Source organism: Pseudorca crassidens, chromosome 6 (assembly GCF_039906515.1).
Source record: "Pseudorca crassidens isolate mPseCra1 chromosome 6, mPseCra1.hap1, whole genome shotgun sequence".
NCBI lineage: Eukaryota > Metazoa > Chordata > Mammalia > Artiodactyla > Delphinidae > Pseudorca > Pseudorca crassidens.
This window is the reverse complement of record NC_090301.1, coordinates 86,764,353-86,786,161: the sequence shown is the minus strand read 5'-3', so window position 1 is coordinate 86,786,161 and position 21,809 is coordinate 86,764,353. Positions and strand designations below refer to the sequence as shown.

Sequence of the window (21,809 nt, the reverse complement as noted above, 5' to 3'; positions counted from 1 at the left end):
GTCTCTGCTGTATATACATTTTGGCATAAATACCATCAATCAATAGCTCTAGGACAATGGGGGAGCTTTCTTACTCAAATTATCATGTAGACTAAGGGTTATTTGTGATACCATCCTTCTCTGTACACTTGCATTTTAAAATAATATTTTGATAGAAGATACATTTGAAATTATTAGACCTTAACCTTGGAGTAATTCATCATATGTCTCGGGTAGAATCTTGTCTACCCTCCCAATTTTTCCTCTTTCTGTTCGTGTTTGCTGCTGAACTTAATATGAACATTTAGAATTATCAAGTCACTAGCTTCCTGGATGGAATACTGTGTGTATTTTTTTTCTCCTGCAGTACATATGCTGATTACTTATGTTTTTCTGGTATCATATATTATCTATAAGAGCCTCAGGACTAAAATAACTTTGAGTAGCATTCAGGTTCTGCCTTACAGAAAATTTTAAGTTTTGGTTCTGGTTGCCAAGCTACTTGATTTCTAAAATATTCCCTGCAGTTCCACTTGGAAGATTGTGTTTTGTCCCTTTTAACTTGTGAAAGTTCATTCTCATTTTGTATTGCTTTATGTTTTAATAGTGAGGAACAGTTACTCCCATAAAACTATTGATATAAATAAGTGAAGGCTTAACATAGTATTTCAAAAAACAGTAGACAGCTGTATTAAATAATTTGGGGAAGGAAACTGTAATACAAATTACATATTGACTTTAAGTGCAGAGTAAACACAGTATTAAGAAATAATGCATAGTTCCTGCTTATAACCAGAGTTGGATGAAAAGAAAAAAAAAAAAGTGAGAAGGATATTTGAAGACCACAATAAATTTTAGGATGAAAGGAAAGACTTTCACAATAAAAATTCACTCTGAAATGATATACTATGTTTACAGAGATGGTAGAGAGATCTCTTACAGAGATCTTTACTAGATATTACTTTTTTTTCTTTTAACTTAGCATCTGTGGATTTTTTTGAATCATAGCACTTGAATAAATTTTACAAATTTTAGTGCTTCAAGACTATGGCAAGAAACCCTACCACCTTTCATGTGCTTCTTGTTCATTTTCACCCTCCCCAATACAAGTCAACAACACCTCCCTAACTGTGAGCTTCCTTGGGAAATCCCAGAATCAAAGCTAACTAGCCAACCTGTTGTTATTAATCCATCATTTGTCCATATCATCTATGTAGAGTTGAACAACCACACACACATACACACACACTCCTATCATTTTTAAAAATTTTTGTTCACTGTCCTCAAATTTTCCCATCAGTTTTTCTATTTAAGGTAATATTGTTCAAATTTATAGCAATGTACTTCTTCAGTTGTTTCCTGTGACTTTAGATCAAAACAGGAGTGATATTTAGAATACATAAAGATCTCTTTAGTATGGTGTGGAAACTGTAGTTCCCATAAACAGCCACGAGAGAAGTCACACTCCTATTACTAGTATCCAATTACTAGCCTTGAAGGGACTTGTAGGCCCCTGTAATTTACCCACCATGATGCTAATGCCACTGCCAAGGGCATCCACTGAAGTCTGGACATGCACCCAGCTGGTATGTATGAATGACCACAGGCTGTGTGACAGGCATCTCTTGCAGGTACCTCCTAAGTAACCTGGGCGCTTACTCAACTGGCTCAAAGACAAAGGCTACTTACCTATCTTAAGTATTTTATTATTTTAACAATTATTTGAACACACAAATGCATACAAGCTGACTTTCAGTTCTGTGTATAGCTACAAATATATAATTAACCCTTTTCCCACCAAATTTGCTACTTATTGATGGTCTTCATAATTTATAGGATTTTTTTTTTTGGTGAAGAAAGAACAAACTAATAATATCTGTCTAAAGCCAATCTGTTATAGAATAAATCAATAAAGTTATCAGGACTTTAATGCTACAAGGGATAAAATTAAACTGTACTATTCCATATTTCATTTTAATTAATAAACAAATAATAAACTAAATTTGAGAGACAGTGATCTAGCTCTTTACCTGGAAATCTCAGCACAGACCCTGTGTATTATTCCACTGGTTAGAAAAATTTTTAGTATTGTGCTAGTAAAGATGGCAAAGACAAAAAGTCATGATATTCCTTGTTTTATTGAAAGGGATTTTAAATATATTTTAAACTACTTTTGACTGTCCAAGAAACTTCATTTTAAAATATGCCAAGCCTGAATAAATGGTTTATGCAATAAAATTGAAACAGAAATAAAGGATATCAAATAATATTTTAACATTTAGCTTCAGTTTACAGAATATTTATTGACAATTGTATGACTTTGTTTTTTTACTTACTTATTCAACAATTGAATTATCTGAGTTCATATTATATAAAAATAGAAGACAGTTTAAGATTGGAAAATTGCTACAAGAGATTTATGCAACCAGGGCTGTAAGATGAGAGAAGCAAGAGGGTTTGGCAAAGGTATCTTCCTATGGAAGTTATCTTGTGATCAAAATTTGAGCTACCCAGGCAAATGAGGAGGGAAAGAATACCCCAGAGACAGAGAACAGTTTATGCGAATAAATGAAAGTACGTGTAGGGCACCCGGGACAGGAAAGCTGGAAAGAACCAGATCATAAAGGTCTTTAAAAGCCATACCAAGGAAAATGAGTTACATTCTCAAGTTAATGGGGAGATCTTTGAAGGGACACAGGAAGTCTTATAACCAAATGTATGATTTAGAAAGTTCATTGGAAGAAGGCAGGCTGGAAGTAGTCCGAATGGTTAGAAGACTACTGCCATAGTTTGGGGACTGACTGTAAAGCCAGGTGACACGGTGGCTGAACATCGCTGCTGTCCTTGTATCAATGAGAGTCTGAGCAATTGTGGGTAATTTTAATAAAAATCTGTTGAAAAATATTTGATTTCTATTTTTAAAATTACATAAAGTATGCACTCAAGAGTGAGGTCTGTTTTCACACATTCATATTGTTTTACCTACTCTTATTCGTAAAATAATGAAAATGTTAACTGTATGGCTATACAGAGGTTTTGGAGAACTATTAGTTTTTTCTTTATTTTTAAGATGCTGCCATCTAGTGAAACTTTTGTAAAATTGCTTTGTGATGATCTCATGCAAGTTTGTATCTTACGGTCATTTCCTAAAAACAGTCACATTTTAATAATTTATGTTCTCTGCCACCCATGGGGAAAGAATTGTACATGCATTAAAACATACTGTAGGAGCCACAAGTGATTATTTTACATCGTGCCACAGATGTGACCACAGAGCTTTTAATAACAGGATACTGTAGGTGAAGTTTCATGGTTTCTTCATTGTGCCATTCTTTATAAATAATTGATAATAAAAGTGCTGCCTTTTTATTCCTTGAGTTTTCTAAGAAAAGCTGTGTTGTAAAAACTTGTCTCAGAGAAGTTAAGTTGTAAAAATTTCTTCATAAAAAAAGCACTTTAATTGGATGTGTTGGTGAGAAAAAAGAGAATTTTAAATTCAGAACTTTTTTCCCCCAAATTTAATTTCAATATTAAAAGTGTATCTTAAAATACAAACTAATTGCACATATGTATGTCTCTGTATATATATCTATTGAACCTAGTCTGCAAACCTCAGTTTTGATGACCTCTAAATCTTGATGGAGATTAACTGTATTTCTTTTCTATTGCTTCAAAAATTTGTGTTAGCATGAAGCATCTGTCATATTTTTATGACATGTATTGCTCATTTTTTGTGTTTTAGAAACAAAATACCTGTAAGAACTTTTTCTTTTATGATGTTCTAGTTCTGGCCACATTACAGTAAGATTTCTAATTAACTGACTCCCCAATATATTGAGTTTCTCTATGGAAACCAATGCTATAGGGCAGGGGTCAGCAAATCTTTTCTGTAATGGGCAAAATAGCAAATGTTTCAGACTTTTTCGTTCATATGGTCTCTGTTGCAGTGATTCATTTGTGCTTGCAAAAGCAGCCATAGACAATATCTAAACAAACGAGATTGTTGTGCTCAAATACAACTTTATTCATTAAGAACTAGGTCATGAAAAAAAAAGAAGAAAAAAAAAAAGAACAGGTCATGGTTTGCATCCCTCTGTTCTGGGGAAAGTACCTGTAATAGCAGTTTGGGGTTATTTATTCTTAAGAGGTGTTAGAACAATCTAAAATTGGTACCTCTGCAATTATTTACTTCAAAAACTTCAATCCATAGATGTGTTTCTTCGAAGTTGCAGGAAGTCTACAAGTTTTAAGAATGTAATTATTATGTTTGCTCTTAGTAAGCTAACAACAGAAGAACTCAGAGGTAAGACATGTTTGCAAAGCGAACTATCACCCCCATTTAACTATCAGCTTTTTAAAAAAATTCATGTCATTAATTGAGACAGAATAGAGTCAGACAGGAAGAGACTGTTAGGGTCTCAAGTCAATGTACAGGGAGAACACAGTATAGAGTCAAAAACAGCATCATTTTTATGGGTCACCTTTGTGTCAACTGATCTAGACAGGACTTAGTTGCAGGGATCCTGCTAATCTCAGCTGAGGTCACTCATGCATCTCTGGCCAACTAAGAGAATGTGGGAGAGTAGAATCCAGGCTGAGCCCAGGGGAGGATGACTCTGATCCACAATTTTTTCATCTTCCATCTGGGCCAGTAGGTTGGCCGAAGCAAGTCCTTCTCATATAGGTGGCAGAGGGCAAGAGAGAGCAAGCCTCATCACTCAAGTGATTAGGACATTCTCTTTGTATTATATGTGCTGATGTCCCTTTGATCAAAACAAGTCACCTGACTGATCCCAGTGGCAGAGAATTGCACCCTGTTCTCAGTGAAGGAACTGAAAAGTTACGTGGCAAGGGACATGGATACAGGAGGGGATGTAGAATCGGAACCACTAAGGCAATTTACTACAGCATGCATAGACTTGATCAAATTAAATGACATGATGTGGGGTTAAGTGATAAACTGAAAATTTTATTAACTCCTTCAGGTTAACAGGATATACTAAAGCAGCAGTTCTCAAACTTTTTAGTAGTGCAAACCTTTTATATTCTTAAAAATCACTGATCACCTCAAAGAGGTTTTAATGTTGTTTATATCTATCTATATTTACTGTATTTCTAATTAAAACAGAATTTTAAAATACATTTACTTATTTATTTTAGGACAAAAGTGGCAAACCCATTACATATTGACATAAATAATATATTGTTAGGGAAGCAAAACTGTAGTTTCTAAAAGAAACAATAAAAGGAATGTTTTATATTTGGCAGATATTTTATATAGATAGAGATCTTTACTGTTTGGCTTCATAGCAGGCAACTGGTTTTATATATCTTCTGCATTCAATCTCTTGATTTTTTTTTTTCCTTTGTGAACCACAGGAATGAAATTGGACCTTGTACAGATATATATTTAGAAAAAGCAAAAGTAGTTTAATAGCTTTTTCAGTTAATTGTGAATAATCTTTGATACTACACCAGAATTTGACAAGTGAGAACTTCTTGGGAGTTGTGGTATGAAATGTGAAACCAAACCACTGATCTTTCTACGCTTTGTTACATTAAAATCCATTGGCTGATTTTTCATTTTGAATAGATCTTTTATCCATGCATGATATGTAACAATAAGCGTTGGTCATTTGGAAAATATTGGTTCATTATTATGCATATTTTACAAATATTGGTATTTACATATTTCAGTATATGTTCTTTTAAAAATTATATATTACTTCTAAACTCATCAGAAATATCTTTAAATACTGGGAAATGGTCATATTCATAAAAGTGGATACAAGTTTTCCAAAATTCTACTTTATCTTGGTAACTACTTTTTTTCCTTGGCAACAAATCCTGTGAGTTATTTTCCTTAAATTGACAGACTCATTTAATTTTCCAAAATATGTCTGTCAAATACCTAAGTATGACCTACTATTGTTTGTATATAAGTTGCTCTTTCATGCAAAAACGGTTTTCCAGTAAGCTAAAGTGGCTAATTCAGCTTGCAACTCAAATAATTGCATAAGTGCATTACTTTGAGACAACTATCCTACTTCAGGATATGGTCAAATGTCTTATGCATAATTCCCACATTAAATCTTAAAAACAGGAAAATTAAGATATTGAGATTTAATATAAATGTATTAGTTTTATACTTTTATCAAGGAGATATAGAAGTGAAATTAACTTTTTTATGCTGTAACTGAATGGCTTTGACACACAATGACAGTACAAACTTCCACTACCTTGATTTGTGCTGAGGTGCCAGCAATTTCACCCATCATTGCTTTTGCATTATCATTGCAAATGTCAACACAGTGAAGAAGGCAAAGAATGTCTTCTTCATGGTACGAAAATTGTTTTGACCTGAAAGGGTCTTGGGAATGCCCAGGACTTTGTGACTCATACTTTGTGGGTCACTGTACCAAAGGATGAACTATATTTATGGTACAGCAGTGTGTCAAAGATTTTCTTAAGTATACTGTCTTTACTATTTCAAATCATTAAGTGAATTCAAAATTTATTATGTTCTTCCACAGGGTTGTTTGGTTGGCTTTGATCTGGCACATGCAGTTGGAAATGTTGAACTCCACTTACATGAGTGGGGAGTTGATTTTGCCTGCTGGTGCTCCTACAAGGTATCAACAAACTAGTTAATATATTTTTATTCTTTTATTCCATATTGACGTTAATCTAAATGTAAAACTGGATCAGTGGCCAATTTTAAGTATTTGAATTACTTACCTCCATTTCTTTCATTACTGTATTTTCTGACTCTAGTTAACTGTAGAGCACATGATAGAATAGTATAGGTTATTAAATTTTGCTATTTCCATCCTCTATAGAATACTATTCCTTCAATTCCCTGGCTGCTCTGTAAAAGTCAGGAGGTTCTGGAAAAAAAGCTCCACACTTAGAACTTAATTCAAATTGATCTGAGTTTTTTGTTGATATGTTGTGAAATTTCTACATAAGTAAAGATAATTCTTATGGAATCAACTTTGTACTGACATTTGAAGACAAGTTAATTGACAGGGAGCATGGATATACAACCAATTTTATTTAAATTTAAGTGTTTTAAAAATATAATCTTTTATTATTATTTAAATAGTTTGTGACAAAATAATTGAAATGAATGAGCTCTGAAATGAGATAAATGTCACTGGAACTATTATCTACTAGTTGGGGCAAAATTTGGCTAAAAAAGTAATAGCTATTTATTCTCGATTAATAATGCTATGTTTCATTTTTTTTTCTTTAAACAAGGTAACTCTAAATTCTGTTTTTTATAAAAGTTCAAATAGTCACACATTCTGATCTTGTCAAAAGTTGGTTTCATAACAAAAAAGTCAAATTATTACATTGTTTACTTTTGTCATACATATTTAGGTAAACCCATACAGTTTAATTTATTCTCAATCCGGTATTTTTTTTTTAATCCAGTATTTAAATGCAGGAGCAGGAGGTCTTGCTGGTGCCTTTGTCCATGAAAAGCATGCCTATACAATTAAACCTGCGTGAGTACTATCTTTAGATTCTTCTTTGGTGATGAATAAATGAACTTGCATTAATAATATGCTAAATTTACATGAGCTCTTTAAGATGCTATCCAATAAGAATCTGGACTGATTATAATTATTTTACTACTCTATGGACAATGATATGCTTTGTCGGAAATAAATGGTTTCCAAAGAGTTCTCTTGGTTGAACAAGAAATTTAATCACAAAAGAGAAGCTTCAAGGCTAAAAATGAGTCCCTGTAATCATGCAGAGCAGATGGTTTAATGCGAAGAGACTACTTAACTTTTTTTCAAAAATTAGACTTTAGAAAATTTCAGGTTTCTCACATTGATGAATAAATCAAAGGCAACTAGAGCTGTGCCTAATAGAGCTTCAAAGTGGTATGTGATTATTAAAATTACATCTACCTTTAAAGCTGGAAACTTATAAAATGGTCTTGTAAGGAGTATCTTCTGTCCTAAAAAATTTTATAATCCATGAAAACTGAAGAAGCTGAACACTGAACAACAGACTGACTACATAATAAGAAATACTTTTCAATTTTTATATAGCACTCCATTTTTTTAGAGCAAGTATAAATGCAAATGTGATACACCAACAAATTTACACATTTTTATTTGACTGGGGAACTCTTAAGTGTTTCTATTTTTCTAATCTGGTATGGAGATAAAGAAATAATATCCTGTAAAAAAAATCCTTTCAAAGTTGTATCAGAGTGTAGGTGATGAGGAGACTGTCTAGACTCCTAATAGGTAATATAATGACATTTGATTAGTTTTCTGAATCTTCTCAGTCACTGGTTGAGTGGTATAATCGTTATAAGAATTGAAAGTGAATTAGTAATAAAGCTTGGAGCACCTCACATTTTTGAGATTCTGTGCATATAAATCTTACAAATTTAAGATGATTTTCTATAGCTCATTTAATTATGTCTAAAATTTCCACAAGATTTTAAAGTTTTAAAATTAAATAGAGCATTTTTAGGCAAGTATTTTGTTAGGCAGACATCTTCCTTGAGTATATTGTCAGTACATTAGATTTCTCCCCTTGTCCCAAATTCTCTGAAAAGAATATAAAGCGTATATTATATTATAGGAATACGATACATATTTTAAAAGGTCTCTTTTTCATTTTTAGCAAACCACATTGATAACACTTTACCTAGCATAAGTGTTTTCCATATAGACAGTATATAAGGTATTGCTTGCTTTGTGTGAAGACTCACTACCTTGAGCATCTCCAACTCTCCACTTATTTATTGCAATAGAGGAATCAGCAAAGGGAAGCGAGGGTAAGTAATCTACACAAATTCTAGAGAATGCAAGTGTTAGCAGTTTAACTGATTTTACAGCATCTCTATTGAACTTCAGATTTCTTTCACCATTATTTGCCTTTCATGGATGAGGAACTGGAGAGGGTGGAGGGGTTGTAGTGTGTTCGCATGTGCCTCATCTTGTAGAATCCCAACATCCTCTAGACCCAGTAAGCAATTGTTAAGTCTATGCTCCCAGGAGAAAGACCATGCAGACAGACCAGATTTACATTCCAGCTTGATCACTCACTTGCTGGTCCATAACCTGAAGAATGTCCTTGACTTCATAGTGTTCTAGCCTCTATATAAAGATAACATCAGCATTCACCTCATAGGCAATTACTGTGAGATTAAAATGGGATGATGCATGGAAAGCACTTAGCATAGCCACTGAAGCATGACAGGTGATCCATACATGTAGGCTAAGTATTTTGTTGCCTCAATGTGAAGCTGCATGTTAACTTGTAGAATTTTGCCTAGTAGAGACCATTTCTCTCAAGCAGGAAACATAGCCTTAAAGATTACAGCTTGTGACCTTTGGGACATTAAACCGTTTTGTACCTATTGCCAAGCTCAGACTGACCCTGTAAGTCTCTATTCCTTGAATTCTCTCTCGTACTGGCCTCACCATCTTAATTGGCTCCCTTGCTAATTAATGAGTTGATTGAGATCTTTATATGTGTTCATTTTATATTTGTATGAGAGCCATGCTTTTAACTTTTTTGAAAATTATACGTTATTAACTATTGTTGCATTTTAACTATCTGGCTTTGGAGACTGACGACTCAATTCAGTCTGACTCATGTAGCCCTTCTTACAGGAAAGCCTGTTTGTTGTTTCTTCGTTTGTCTGTTGTTAAAGCTTCTTTTTATGTGATATCAGAGGGACTAATTCCGATGGTAACAACTTCTACCCTATAGTGGAACGTAACTGCTGTTGATGTTGTAAACTTTGTCAAGTAAACTTTGTCGCTTAAAAAAGGGTGACATCTAGTGGCTAAACACATTATTTCAAATAAAGAGTACATATAACTTTTCCTGGTCCATTCATCCTTTTATCAAGTATTTTTTAAGTATATATATTTAAATCATTTTTTATTTTATATCATTTGACCCCATATTTATAGTGCAATGATTGTGTAGTCAAAGCCTTCGATAAAGAGGCAGGACAGGACGAAGGTGGAAGTTAGTGAGGGGCATTCTAGGTGCATGGTTCAACATAACGCATACATGTCTATCAAGGCTGAGAAGAAGGGCATTATGGGAGTGGCTGGAGGTTGGCCTACCTGCTATAGTGAGTGGATCCCGGAACATGTAATCCTGCATTCTAAAAGTTTAATATTCATTATATAATTTCAAAGTATCTTTTATATGATGTTCCCATTAGCAACTGGTAAATTATATCTGTACCAAGAAACTTCACTTCCTTCTTTTGTTTAAATAGGCATTTTGGCCATTGTTCAAACCTGATGATGACCTAAGACTTTTTCCAAGAACCTTTGCCAATAAAAAGAATGAGTAGAGGCCAGAGTCAGTCCACTGCATTAAGCATTGTAACTCAAGCTATCATTCTCAACTAGAATTTGACCTTTTCCTAGTTTATCATCACTTTTTCTCATTCCAGTGTCATATTCTAAACCTTGTCTGTAGCTAAGAATTATACAAAGTTAGAACTGGTTGTGAGTAAATGTTATCTGTGTCTTCTTCCTTCAGGGCTGACTTCAATTTAGTCTACACAGTTAATTATTGCTCTGAAATATGAAGGAAAATATTTTAATTATAAGAATTTGACAATCAGAAATGTATCACTTTAAAAAATATACTTCAAAATCTTGAATTTTTCTTTTTAACTTTATAAGTGTTGACCTTTCTGATAGACTTCAGATCAATATTTAACCTTTTAGTTTTAGGGGATTCAAGCATATCTGAGGACCGTAAAAAGATTCTTCTGTGAGAACCTATAGACTGCAATTCAAGACACCACCACCCACCTCTTCTTTTTTTTTAGAGAGACTCTAGCATGAAAACAGGAGTGGATTATGTGAGCTATTAAGATTCCTTCTATGGCTTACTTTTTTACCCTGTCCAATGAAATAACACATACAAGAAAACTGCTGTTCCTCACTTTCCATGCTGGCATAAAAAACCTCCAAATGGTCTCATATATCTCTTGAAATGCTAGTTTCTCCTACAATTTTTTTTTTTTAAGTTTTCTGAGTGGCCAAGAATGGGGCCAACTGATAATTTTTTTTAAATGCCGGAATTTCAAATCATGCCAACACATTTCCATAAACAGCTAGAAGTATTTGATTGAAGACTTTAAGTAGAGATAACATTTTCAAAGCTTTATTGAGAACTTGAGTCATCTCCTTTATTATAATAAGTCATTTGCAGGTTAAAAAGAACCAATAGAAGAGGCTGGCTGACATCAGTGCATGGTTAAGGCATATTTTAGAACTCAGAAATGTAGGTTATTATTATTATTAGGGAACTTAAAAAAAGAGGAACAATAAAAGAAAACAACATTGTTTCCTATAAAACAATATAGGGAAGTCTAAGAAAGGATAATAATAAGCATCAAGAAAATTTAGAAAAAAAGACTTAAAAAATTATAAGCAGGTACCATGCGTGACCCAACTGTACAATTAATGTTATATGGAGAGAGCATCTAATGCACATTTGTTCTAGGGAGCGCTGACTTGAAATATTTGATTCTACATACTTCTCCAGGCGATACTGGAGAATACCATAGCCCAAAACTCATCTATAATTTAAACCTTGTTTTGGTTTCTGTGATTCTTTCTGACTTACTACTTATCACATCCTTGTCTACTACCTGCATAAGGTCTTGTTGTTAAACGCTGAGAGAACAAGGAAGTGTAGGTGTGTGAATTCACAAGACTCCAAATGCTTTCAAATGGAACAGGCCAGTATCAATAGATTTCTCAGTGAGAGTTTTCACAGAATTCCTAGTTGATCTATGACCTAGACCTCCCAGGGCATCTGTTCTACCCATTTAGCATGTTTCTGGAGTTAGATGTTCAGTATGAATTAACATGGATGACTTCTCAGCCACAACTTCCTGCCCTATCAGACAGCCATATTAAATGTACTTGGCCATCCCCTTTGTCCTTAATGTGTACCTCCCACAGCCCTAATCTTCTAGTGTACTACTTTCCCTTGCTTCTGCTCCAATGTATGTGATTATTCTTCTATATTTTATAAGGTTTTCTCTTTCACTTTTTCATTGATTCTCTCAATGCCTCAACCATTGGTCCTCTTGCCCAGGAGTTTCTCATCCACAGTCATTATGTCAACAACAGACATTTGTAGAAGACACCAATTTGCATTTCCAGCTTTACCACTTGCTTACTTTCTAGCCCTTACTTTCATCTGATTGCAAATTGCAAGAGTTCCTGATTACCAAAGCATTATTCCAGTCCCCAAGATATATGACAATGTAGGGAAGCAAAAACTGTCATAGTAGGAAATTTTCACTAATGAACTACCCATTTATAAAATTAGCCTTTTCTAAACACCCTTTCCCAATTAGTATTAGCATTTATCTCTATGTTATCATAAAAAAGTTTAGACTCTTGCTGATTATAGAATGTTATAAGCATAACACAATAAAAACTTAACGCAAATGAATTGTAAAGTAACATTTTGCAAGAGATTCAGGATTTCATGATGCAAGTGATACTGAAGAACTGCTGAATCACAAAATCATGGACAATGAGAATATGTCAGAGTCAGAACCATTAACAGATGAAGTAGACGAAATTAGACACGGTACTTCAAAAGCAAATGACTAGAATATCAGGGATTAAAAGGAAATGATGAATGCTTCAAAAATTTTGTGGAAATGATCATCTTTATGCTCATGCTAAAAAAGTTAAATGTAATACAAAAAAGATTGTAGTTTGCTATCACATTTGTTAAAATACACACAAAAACCCCACAATTTATTATTCTTTTTAATAATTAGCATATTATAATTTTAATGTAAGTTTTGTCAAATTATATTTATTTTACAATTTAAAATTTTATTTTCAAGAGCATCTCAATCAAATCTTTTATTCTTTTTTCCTCCATTATTTACTTCAAAAAGTATGGTTTACTGTTTTAAAATAGATGTATTTTAAATGGCCTTTTCCCAGTATTCCATTTGTAATCAAATAATGAGGACTTCCAATATATTCATACATCTTTCCAATCTTAGGAATTAAACATGATGAACCTTCCATTTTATCCTACTCCAAAACGAGTATCCTTTCTAAGGTGCTCACTGCTTTACCAAGTAAAGAGAATGTTCCTGAGTCAATTGAGGAGGCATGAGCAAATATAAACAACATAGATTTTTGTACAAGAAACTTTAATAGATAGAAATAAATATAGGATATTTCATATGATTTTTAAATCATACAATCTATTTGGAGAGATGCCATTTCAATAGCTGAATAAACAATTTAAATAACAGGTAACACAGGGATAGAATATGTGCCACAAGGCAATTTCTTAATAATTGCTGGGTGAATTTTCAGATATTGCTATAGAACAGTGAAGGAATAGATAACTTTAACTCAGAGCTGCTTTGGAAAAGCTTGAAGAAGTTGGTTCACCACCAACTTACAGATACAATTCCTCTGCAAAATGGAATGCTATGTTAACTGAGTAAATTTTCTCTCTGTTACTTTGAAAGTTGAAATTGTTGCCTATGAGGGAGATTTCACTTGATTAGTTTCATAAATTTAAGGAAGTATAAAGAAGAGTTACTTAAATGACATTTCTTTAAGGGATATGTCAGGTGATCTTTATCTTTTTATACTCTTTAGTAGAATTTTTATGGAATCTGAGTTATTGACTTAACATTTAAAAGTCTGCCGATTATCATAAAATTGCTCTTTATCTCTATTCTACAATATTTTAGAAATTATAAACAGTGGTAAAATCAAGTATGCTTCATACACTTAGTTCCAGAGCCATGCTCACGAGTGGGTTACACCTATTGCAAATCCTAGTCCCCAAAGCCTCATTGTAAGGGATCCAAAAGAAGACAATTTGATTGAAGAAAACTCATTTATGGATTCATGGCATATAACCTATACCTGTCTTCATTCACAAACCATTTTAGATCAATAACTCTAAAAGGATCCCTCATCTTCTTGGCTTGACACTTTTTTACTGTGCATAATCATCTAGACAATTTTCCTGTGTGAATTTAAGCTGGGATCATAAAAATAACGTTTATGCACTGAGGCATGATCACAGTTAAAAATAATTTCAGTAAATAATCTGATTTTCTCAATTTAAGAGATAAAGGAATCCTGGCTCTTAAAAGAAAACCAAAATAGTAATCATCAGTATAAAAAGATACATTAAAGCCATTGTTGCTCGCAAATCACTATTCTCAGATAATGATGACATAAAGATTAATTTGAGAAAACTGAAGTCCTTTGAAACCTCAAAATTTATTTTCTCTTTGAAAATTGCAGACTTGTGTCCCTGGAGATATATGAGGTCAGTGAACCTTTTAAACACAAAAAGTAAAACTTGTCAAAGAACTTCTGCTCTTGTTTTAATTACTTCAAGTTTTGTCCCTAAAGTAACCTTCAGAATCTGCAAGGGTTTTTAATATAAACTATGGAGAGCTACTGCTAAACTTTTATTTGTTCTTGTTGAGAAAACACATGTATCCATCTGACTTTTTATGACTGTCAAAACAGCCACGGTGCAATGATACTGTTGTGCGGGGCAGCTTGGGAAACTGCTCATCACACACAGACCCACTGGGTCCTGGTGCTTCCAAGACTGAGCTGTGCCAACTTCACAGGTCACAGGAATACTTGGAATGCATTACTCAGAAGAGAGGTCTGAATTCCTATGATCCATTTTCTCTTTGGTCACTTGTTTTTAACTCTACCCCAGAGGAGAGGGTTTGATTGAGTGGGAGTTATCATTTTCTCTAGGATGGAGGTTTGTCCCCATCATGGTAACGTCCTGTAGAGATAGCTTGCCTTCATTCTCTTATAAATCCTTGCTCCAATCAGATGTGGTCAGAGTCTCAGAAGATTTGGCACAGGCATGGAAACCTAGGCAGAAAATGCCCATTTGATTCTTTTTTTTTTTTTTTAAAGGGGGCCTGTGATCCTTGTGAGAATTCATCTTAGTATGTCCAATGTGATTGTTTGAAAAATTGACTAAATTAATTCTAAATGTTTAAGTACAAGGACATTGTCCTTTGAATTTTCCTTTACTTTCATAATCCACAACGCCCAAGAAAATATTTTTAAAATTTTGTTGTTGGATATATGGCTCTTTCTTTACTCTCAGCATAACAGACAAACCATCTTCTAGCATATGGAAGCATTTCTACTTTGCAAGGTATTCTGAAGTGGGTATGATTTGCAAAATACTGTCAAATTAAATATGCATTTCCATATGCTTCTACAAAGACCAAATATATCCATGAAAACCAGCTATATACAACTTCAAAAGTCCTTCATGAGTATTTTAATCAACATTGCAAATAGTTCTTTCTAAAGTCCTAAATTCAGACATCTTCTTGATGTGTTTTGTGCTTTTAGCATCAATGTTACCACAGATTATAAACCAATATTTTATAGTAATAATACATTTCAATGAATCATATGCAGAAATTTTTTCTTAATGAAGCTTTCACACCAAGAAAATATTGATTTAGCTCTTGTAAGGACAGCATATTATTCTGAATCTTCAGGAAACAATTTTCATTAACCAAAACTTACAATAACAGGAAGTACTTTCTTATAACTATGCTTATCATACTGTTAGCTCACTGAACATATTTTAACAAGCCTCCTTTTGAGTAAGATTTGAAGATGTAATTGAATATGTAACAGAACCAAGTAAAGCACTCTATCTTAATGATATTTACATTATGATTGGGCAAATGAGTGGAGGAAAAGGAATTGAACCCCCATACATCCACAACTCCTTTCCAAAGCAGTGTTAAATCAGCTGACTTAGAACAGAGCAGAGCAATTGTGAATAGATGAATTTTTTTAGAAAATAGGAACTGATAAAGATCTTTACTAAGAGTGAGTTGGTAATATTTTACCTGTCTAATGTCATGGCCATATTGAGCCTTATAATGGTCATGCTTAGGGACTAGTCGCTGACGTCAAGGGATGAATGCACAATTCACGGGCTGAAACATCCTGTTTTGTCAAGATTTTTGTTGTCACTAGCACCTTTGAATCTGCTTCTATCACTTAGCCGTAAGTTTACTTTTCCTTCAAATATGCTGTTCCCCAACTGCCTGGATTTAGGTTTTCCTTGCTCCTTCTCTCATTTTTAGTTGAGCTTTTGTTTTTTTGCCTTTTGTTATAGTTTATATCTGTTTTCTCTGATCCTTATTCCTATGCTGTAGCTCCACCTTTCCTATATGTGCCTGAACTACTGTTATTTTTGAATTTCAATATCTACTTGAACTTTAGCAATTGTGTTCCTGCTTCCCAAGCCTTTCTTCTCACTCTGCATGGTAGTTTAGCAATATTAATGCCTCATTGTGAGAAATGGCCTAAAGACTTTCTGGGATACTTATGTACCCACGCAACCTGCCCATATTCCACCCAACTGATATTACTTCCCTGAAGGCAGTGTTTTAGTATGCTCAAAGTCACCCTTGTTTGCATTTGGTCATCCTATTGGATGGCTTGCTTAGAAAAGACTGTCAGTGGAGGCTTGAAGAAACACCTTGGCTGATTATAGATGAATAGAGCTTGGACTAACCAAAAAGAAAGAGGAAAAAAGTATACAATTGTTCATGAAAAGAAGTTAATATTGTCACTGAACATTGTGGAAGAATTTTGACTTATAATCTTTTAAGGCACAGCTGCATAATGTCCTTGTACCACATTTACATTCATTAAAGAAATATTTATGGAGCATCTACTATATTCCAGGCATTTTTTTTAAGTGTCTGGGATATATGGACAAATAAAGCAAAGATTCCTCCCCTTATAGAGCTTACATTCCAGTAAAGAAAGATAGATTATACACATAATAAAGAGCAAATTGTATGATATGTTTGAAGTTGATAAGTCCTATAGACAATTGGAAAAACAGGACATTAAAAGGAGGTATAAGAATACTCTGTGGGGCTTCTCTGGTGGCACAGTCATTAAGAATCTGCCTGCCAATGCAGGGGACACGGGTTTTTGCCTTGGTCCGGGAAGATCCCACATGCCGCACAGCAACTGAGTCCATGAGCCATAACTACTGAGCCTGCGCTCTAGAGCCCGCAAGCCACAACTACTGAGCCCACGTGCCACAACTACTGAAGCCCGCATGCCTAGAGCCCATGCTCCACAACAGGAGAGGCCACTGCGAAGAGAAGTCCGTGTACCACAACAAAGAGTAGCCCCCGCTCAATGCAACTAGAGAAAGCCCATGCACGGAAATGAAGACCCAACGCAGACAAAAGAAAAAAAGAAAAAGAATACTCTGTGGAATCCTTGGCATTGCACAGTATTAAAAAGGCATTCAGGAAAGCTCACCATTGGGAAAACATAATATGGATGAAGAGGTGAATGAGGTGGAGACTGGACCAAATAATTATTTGGTGAAGAGGGCTCCAGGCAGTGGGAGTATTTTATCAAAAGCTCAAAGACAAGAGTGTGTTGAGAAAGCCAGCATGGCTGGAATAGAATGAATAAGCTTGAGATGAGTGAGACAAAGTGGTCCAGAAAATGCAGGCCCTTATAAGGCAATGTAAAGACTTGGGATACATTGCCCATTTTGCTGAAAAGTGACATGACAGCAAACTTAAAATGATAATTCTGGTGGCTTTCTTGGGAATAGGTTGTAGGAGGGTAAGGGACACCTTACTTTGGGAGACTTTGGGAGACCTGCTCGGGAGCCATTAAGGAATGCAGACAAGACGTGACAACAATTCAAAGCAGGGGAGCAGCAAAGGAGGTGATGAGAAGTTGTAGGCTTCTAGATTTATTACAAAAGATAGGTGGCAGCACTCTGAAGGAGGTCAGAAACAGAAATGTGGATGTCAGTTAAGTGATGTTTGCAATCACACAGAAGTGAGCCACTCACTATCTAAAATATAGTAATGGCAAGAGGGATAAAGAAAGCAGGACAGAGTTAAAAGTTATTAGGAAATTAGAGGACATAGAGAAAAGTTTGGCTAGAGGGACAAGAATGAGGGGAGAATCAGACTGATGTCTGTCCAAATGATACTAAAATACTCAAATGTCATACAGTTATTTCAACTATCAACTAAAAAAATATTTCTTGAGCATCTACTACAGGCAAAGCAGTATGCAAACCCTGGGGATACAGACAAGAATAAGCCTGTTTTCTTGGGATTTATCATTCTGTGTGACAGGGAAAAGGAAGAGAGACGTTGGAGAAAGTCTCCTAACTCTTAGTCAGACTGAAAGGGAACAGGCAGTGGTGGGGTGTTCCAGGCAGGATCATCGAGGTCCTTGTGTTTCAAGTTAAGGAGTTTTGATTTTTATCTTAAAAACAAAGGGGTGCCATTGACTGCTCATATGGAACAAGACTGCAAATTCAAGTCTCATCACCTCTCCAGGTATTGGTTTGATTATGGGAAAAATAAATAGTTAGGCCGGGGCATCTTTAAGATTCCCTTCCAGTTTTCAAACTCTCTGATTCTTCAGTAATAAACATGAAGCTTTCGAATAAGGTAAACTGCTGATAGGGATAACTCAGAAATTAAAACCAATTTAATGGAAATCTGTGCATCATCGGTTATATTGAGTTTGATGACCCTCTTCCCTTCTGTTTTTTTGTAATAGGTGGATACAGTAATGCCCAGTAAGTTCAGACAAATTTATAACAAACTTTACTGTAACTTTCTCATCTTTTTCATTTTCTCAAGTATGAAAGAGTACCATGTTCACATTTCCTAAGCTCAGCTACCAAATTTTTTATTATGAAAATTAAGACTATATAAAAGCTATTTGAATGAATAAATTTCTCATTACATCCTCAATAAAACAACCTTTGTGGAACTTTTGATTCTGTGAAACCTGATTATTTGATGAGGATTTTAAGTAATATACTTTCACTTGAGGTTCGGTTATAGAGGACATTAGGATATGAGATAACAGACAAACTTATTCACAATTGCTATTACAGATTTTGTTTAAAAATAAACAATTATGCTGTACCCCAAATGTTCCTTTTTTTTTGTAATGCTATAACAGTTTTGTTGATTCAACACATTTTCTGAAACCATGAAAGCAGTAAGACAATTGTATTTAGTTCTAAGTTGTGCCCGAGAGAGAGAGAGAGAGAGAGAGAGAGAGAGAGAGAGAGAGAGAAATAAGAGAAGAGGGGTGGGGAGGGGAGGGAAGAAGAAAGGAAAGAGGAAGAAGGAAAAGAAGAGGAAAAGGAAAAGAAAAAAAAAAGAAACTTACTCCCAGTCAGGTTTATATTCCTAAGCACAGACTTAAATTATTAAATGTGTGGTGATAAATTGCCAAATTAAAGGACATCATGAAAGCAGTTTTTAATGCAAATGTACTTCCTTAGAAAAGATTGTGATCTATTTCTTTATATGTGGGATTTTGCTCCAATGAATAATTGCACTTTTAACATAAGCTAAGAAAACCGGGATAAGTTGTTTTGTTTAGATTTGGTGAGGTATGGGGTGAGGAGAGGTAAGGGGTTTGCAGAATAAGTTAAATTAATTCAGTGCATGAAATATTTAGGGATTCATACTGGAGATTCTGCCATTAAAGTCTTGCTAAGGAGATCAAGGAGCATTTTGATATTTCATTTCATAACTGTTAGCATCCAAAATCATATTGATTGGATCCCTAGTGGCTTCCTCTTACTGAATCTGAATATCATGGCTCAAAGATGCCTTTATTGTAAGTGATGCTTTCCATTTGATAATACTTATTTGAAACTCCTTTTAGGAAATTTATGATGTTCAAGAACAAAAAGCATATTAAAATCTTTACTTTTTATTATTTATTGGATCTCTCCCAACACCTTCTCTCAAAATTCTGTTAACATCCTCATTTTAAGTAAATTTACTCACTGCTTGATTTTTAATTTTTGATGGCAAAAGATTCAAATTTCTATCCTAGTATGATGAGATTGCATCTTGATTGTTATTGTTCATATTCAATTTGTAGATATGATTTATGAGCTTGTGATAATAGCTACTTATAAGCTAATTTAGTGGTTTTTAATTTTACTGCATTAGCTTTAGAATATTTGTCTTTAGAATTCATGCCACGATTTCATTTATATTACATTTCTTTTGTATTTTGATTTTCCCTTTCCTGCATTCCAAGTGGTGGAGTCTTAAAATGAATTTAATTTTCCCCTAGGTTCTTAGAAATGTATTTTGAGTTTGAATAAATATTCTTTGAAATAATCATTTCTTTATTTGACTTTAAACAGCCCCCATTCCATCTGTCAAGACTTCAAGGTGTAATATATGATCGATACACATACTCAGATTCATTAAATTAGATACCTAGGTCCATGCATTTTGAAGAAAAGAAACTGACTACAGTGATTATGAAAGGACAGAGTCAAAAAACTTTTTTTTTGAGGAAGGAAAAACATTGTGTATAAAAAAATGTGGCTGTCATCTAGCCTGGCATTTTGCCAGGTCAGAACCTTAAGCGTAGTATTTAAGTAATCTAAGGAATATTGGGGTTTTTTTAGACTCCTTGATGAATTAAAAAAAAAAAAAAAAAGACTGCCCAGGCGATTTTGCATGTGTTTGTGAATATACTTGGTCATGATGGTCTATACCTGTATTTGGGCTTCAAGGACTAATAACTGTATTATCTTCAACTAATTTTTTTTTTTTAATTAATTTTTTTGGCCACCAACGTGAGGCATGTGGGATCTTAGTTCCCCGACCAGGGATGGAACACACGCCCCTGACAGTCGAAGCAGAGTCTTAACCGCTGGACTGCCAGAGAATTCCCCTATCTTTGACTATTTATCCAGCATCTTGGAACCTCAATTTTCTCATCTGTTTAATGAGGATGATAATAATATCTACATCACAGGATTCTTTTGTAGATTGATTGTTTAGAACAATGTTTGATTCATAATGAAATCTCAATTAACATTTGTTTTTGTTGCTCTCAAAATTAATAAAACAACTACAAGAACCTAAATCAGGACGAACCCACAAAATCAAATCAAATTCTTTTGAGTATTTTTACAAGATCTTTGCTTGATGTTTGAGGAGTCAGTCACCTGGTTTCATGTTGTTCACTTTCCAGCATTGGAAAATAATATGGGGAAAAGACTTTATCTTTTTAACATACTATTTTAATAAACAGAATTCTTTTTCCTTTTCTTATTTAAATTAACAATGATTTTCAAAATTTTAATCTAGTTATGGTAAAAGTTATATTAGTATGGGCTCTTATATTAACATATATCATTGATGTTATTTATCATGAAAATATTCAGGATAACCTGAAAAATGTCAGGAGTTAAAGAAGAGATTCTAAGATCCTTTTACTTTACAAGGAATTATGGGTAAAAATAAATTTTAATAAGATAAAAATGTCATTCTCTTGTTGTAACACCCCATTTAAATTATTACTTTTTATCAAGTGAAAGTATAGAGCAATTAATTTTAGAAAGTTGTGATTATTTCCACAAGAAATAATATTTAGAATTTCATTAAGATTATAGACACCACAAATGATTAAAAGAATATGGTAATTATTAATCTTTTATATCAGAATAAAGACATAGAGGAAGAAAAGCATCACATGAAAATCAGTGACAGTTTGGGACAATTAACCACTATTGGCTTCAGGAATTTGAAGCACATACAACATGGAATAGCTCCTCTATCCTCTTTTTTCATAACTGTAAGAGTATTTGTACTATGATTTGTTGAGTTGTTTTGATGAAAATTTTCAAGTAATTGCTTTGGTAACAGAGTTCAGTGATGTCACTGTCACATCTAGATATCAGACTTTACTGCCATATAT

At 33.9% G+C, this 21,809-nt stretch overlaps 1 protein-coding gene across 1 annotated transcript in view; it reads left to right on the top strand.

The window, feature by feature from the left end:
* Window positions 1-21,809, top strand: part of KYNU (kynureninase) — a 91,375-nt gene that overhangs the window by 50,496 nt on the left and 19,070 nt on the right. Inside the window, exons 9-10 of the mRNA XM_067742050.1 lie at window positions 6,513-6,611; window positions 7,417-7,490. Of these exons, the coding sequence (XP_067598151.1) occupies window positions 6,513-6,611; window positions 7,417-7,490 (173 nt within the window). The remainder of the gene's footprint in view (window positions 1-6,512; window positions 6,612-7,416; window positions 7,491-21,809) is intronic.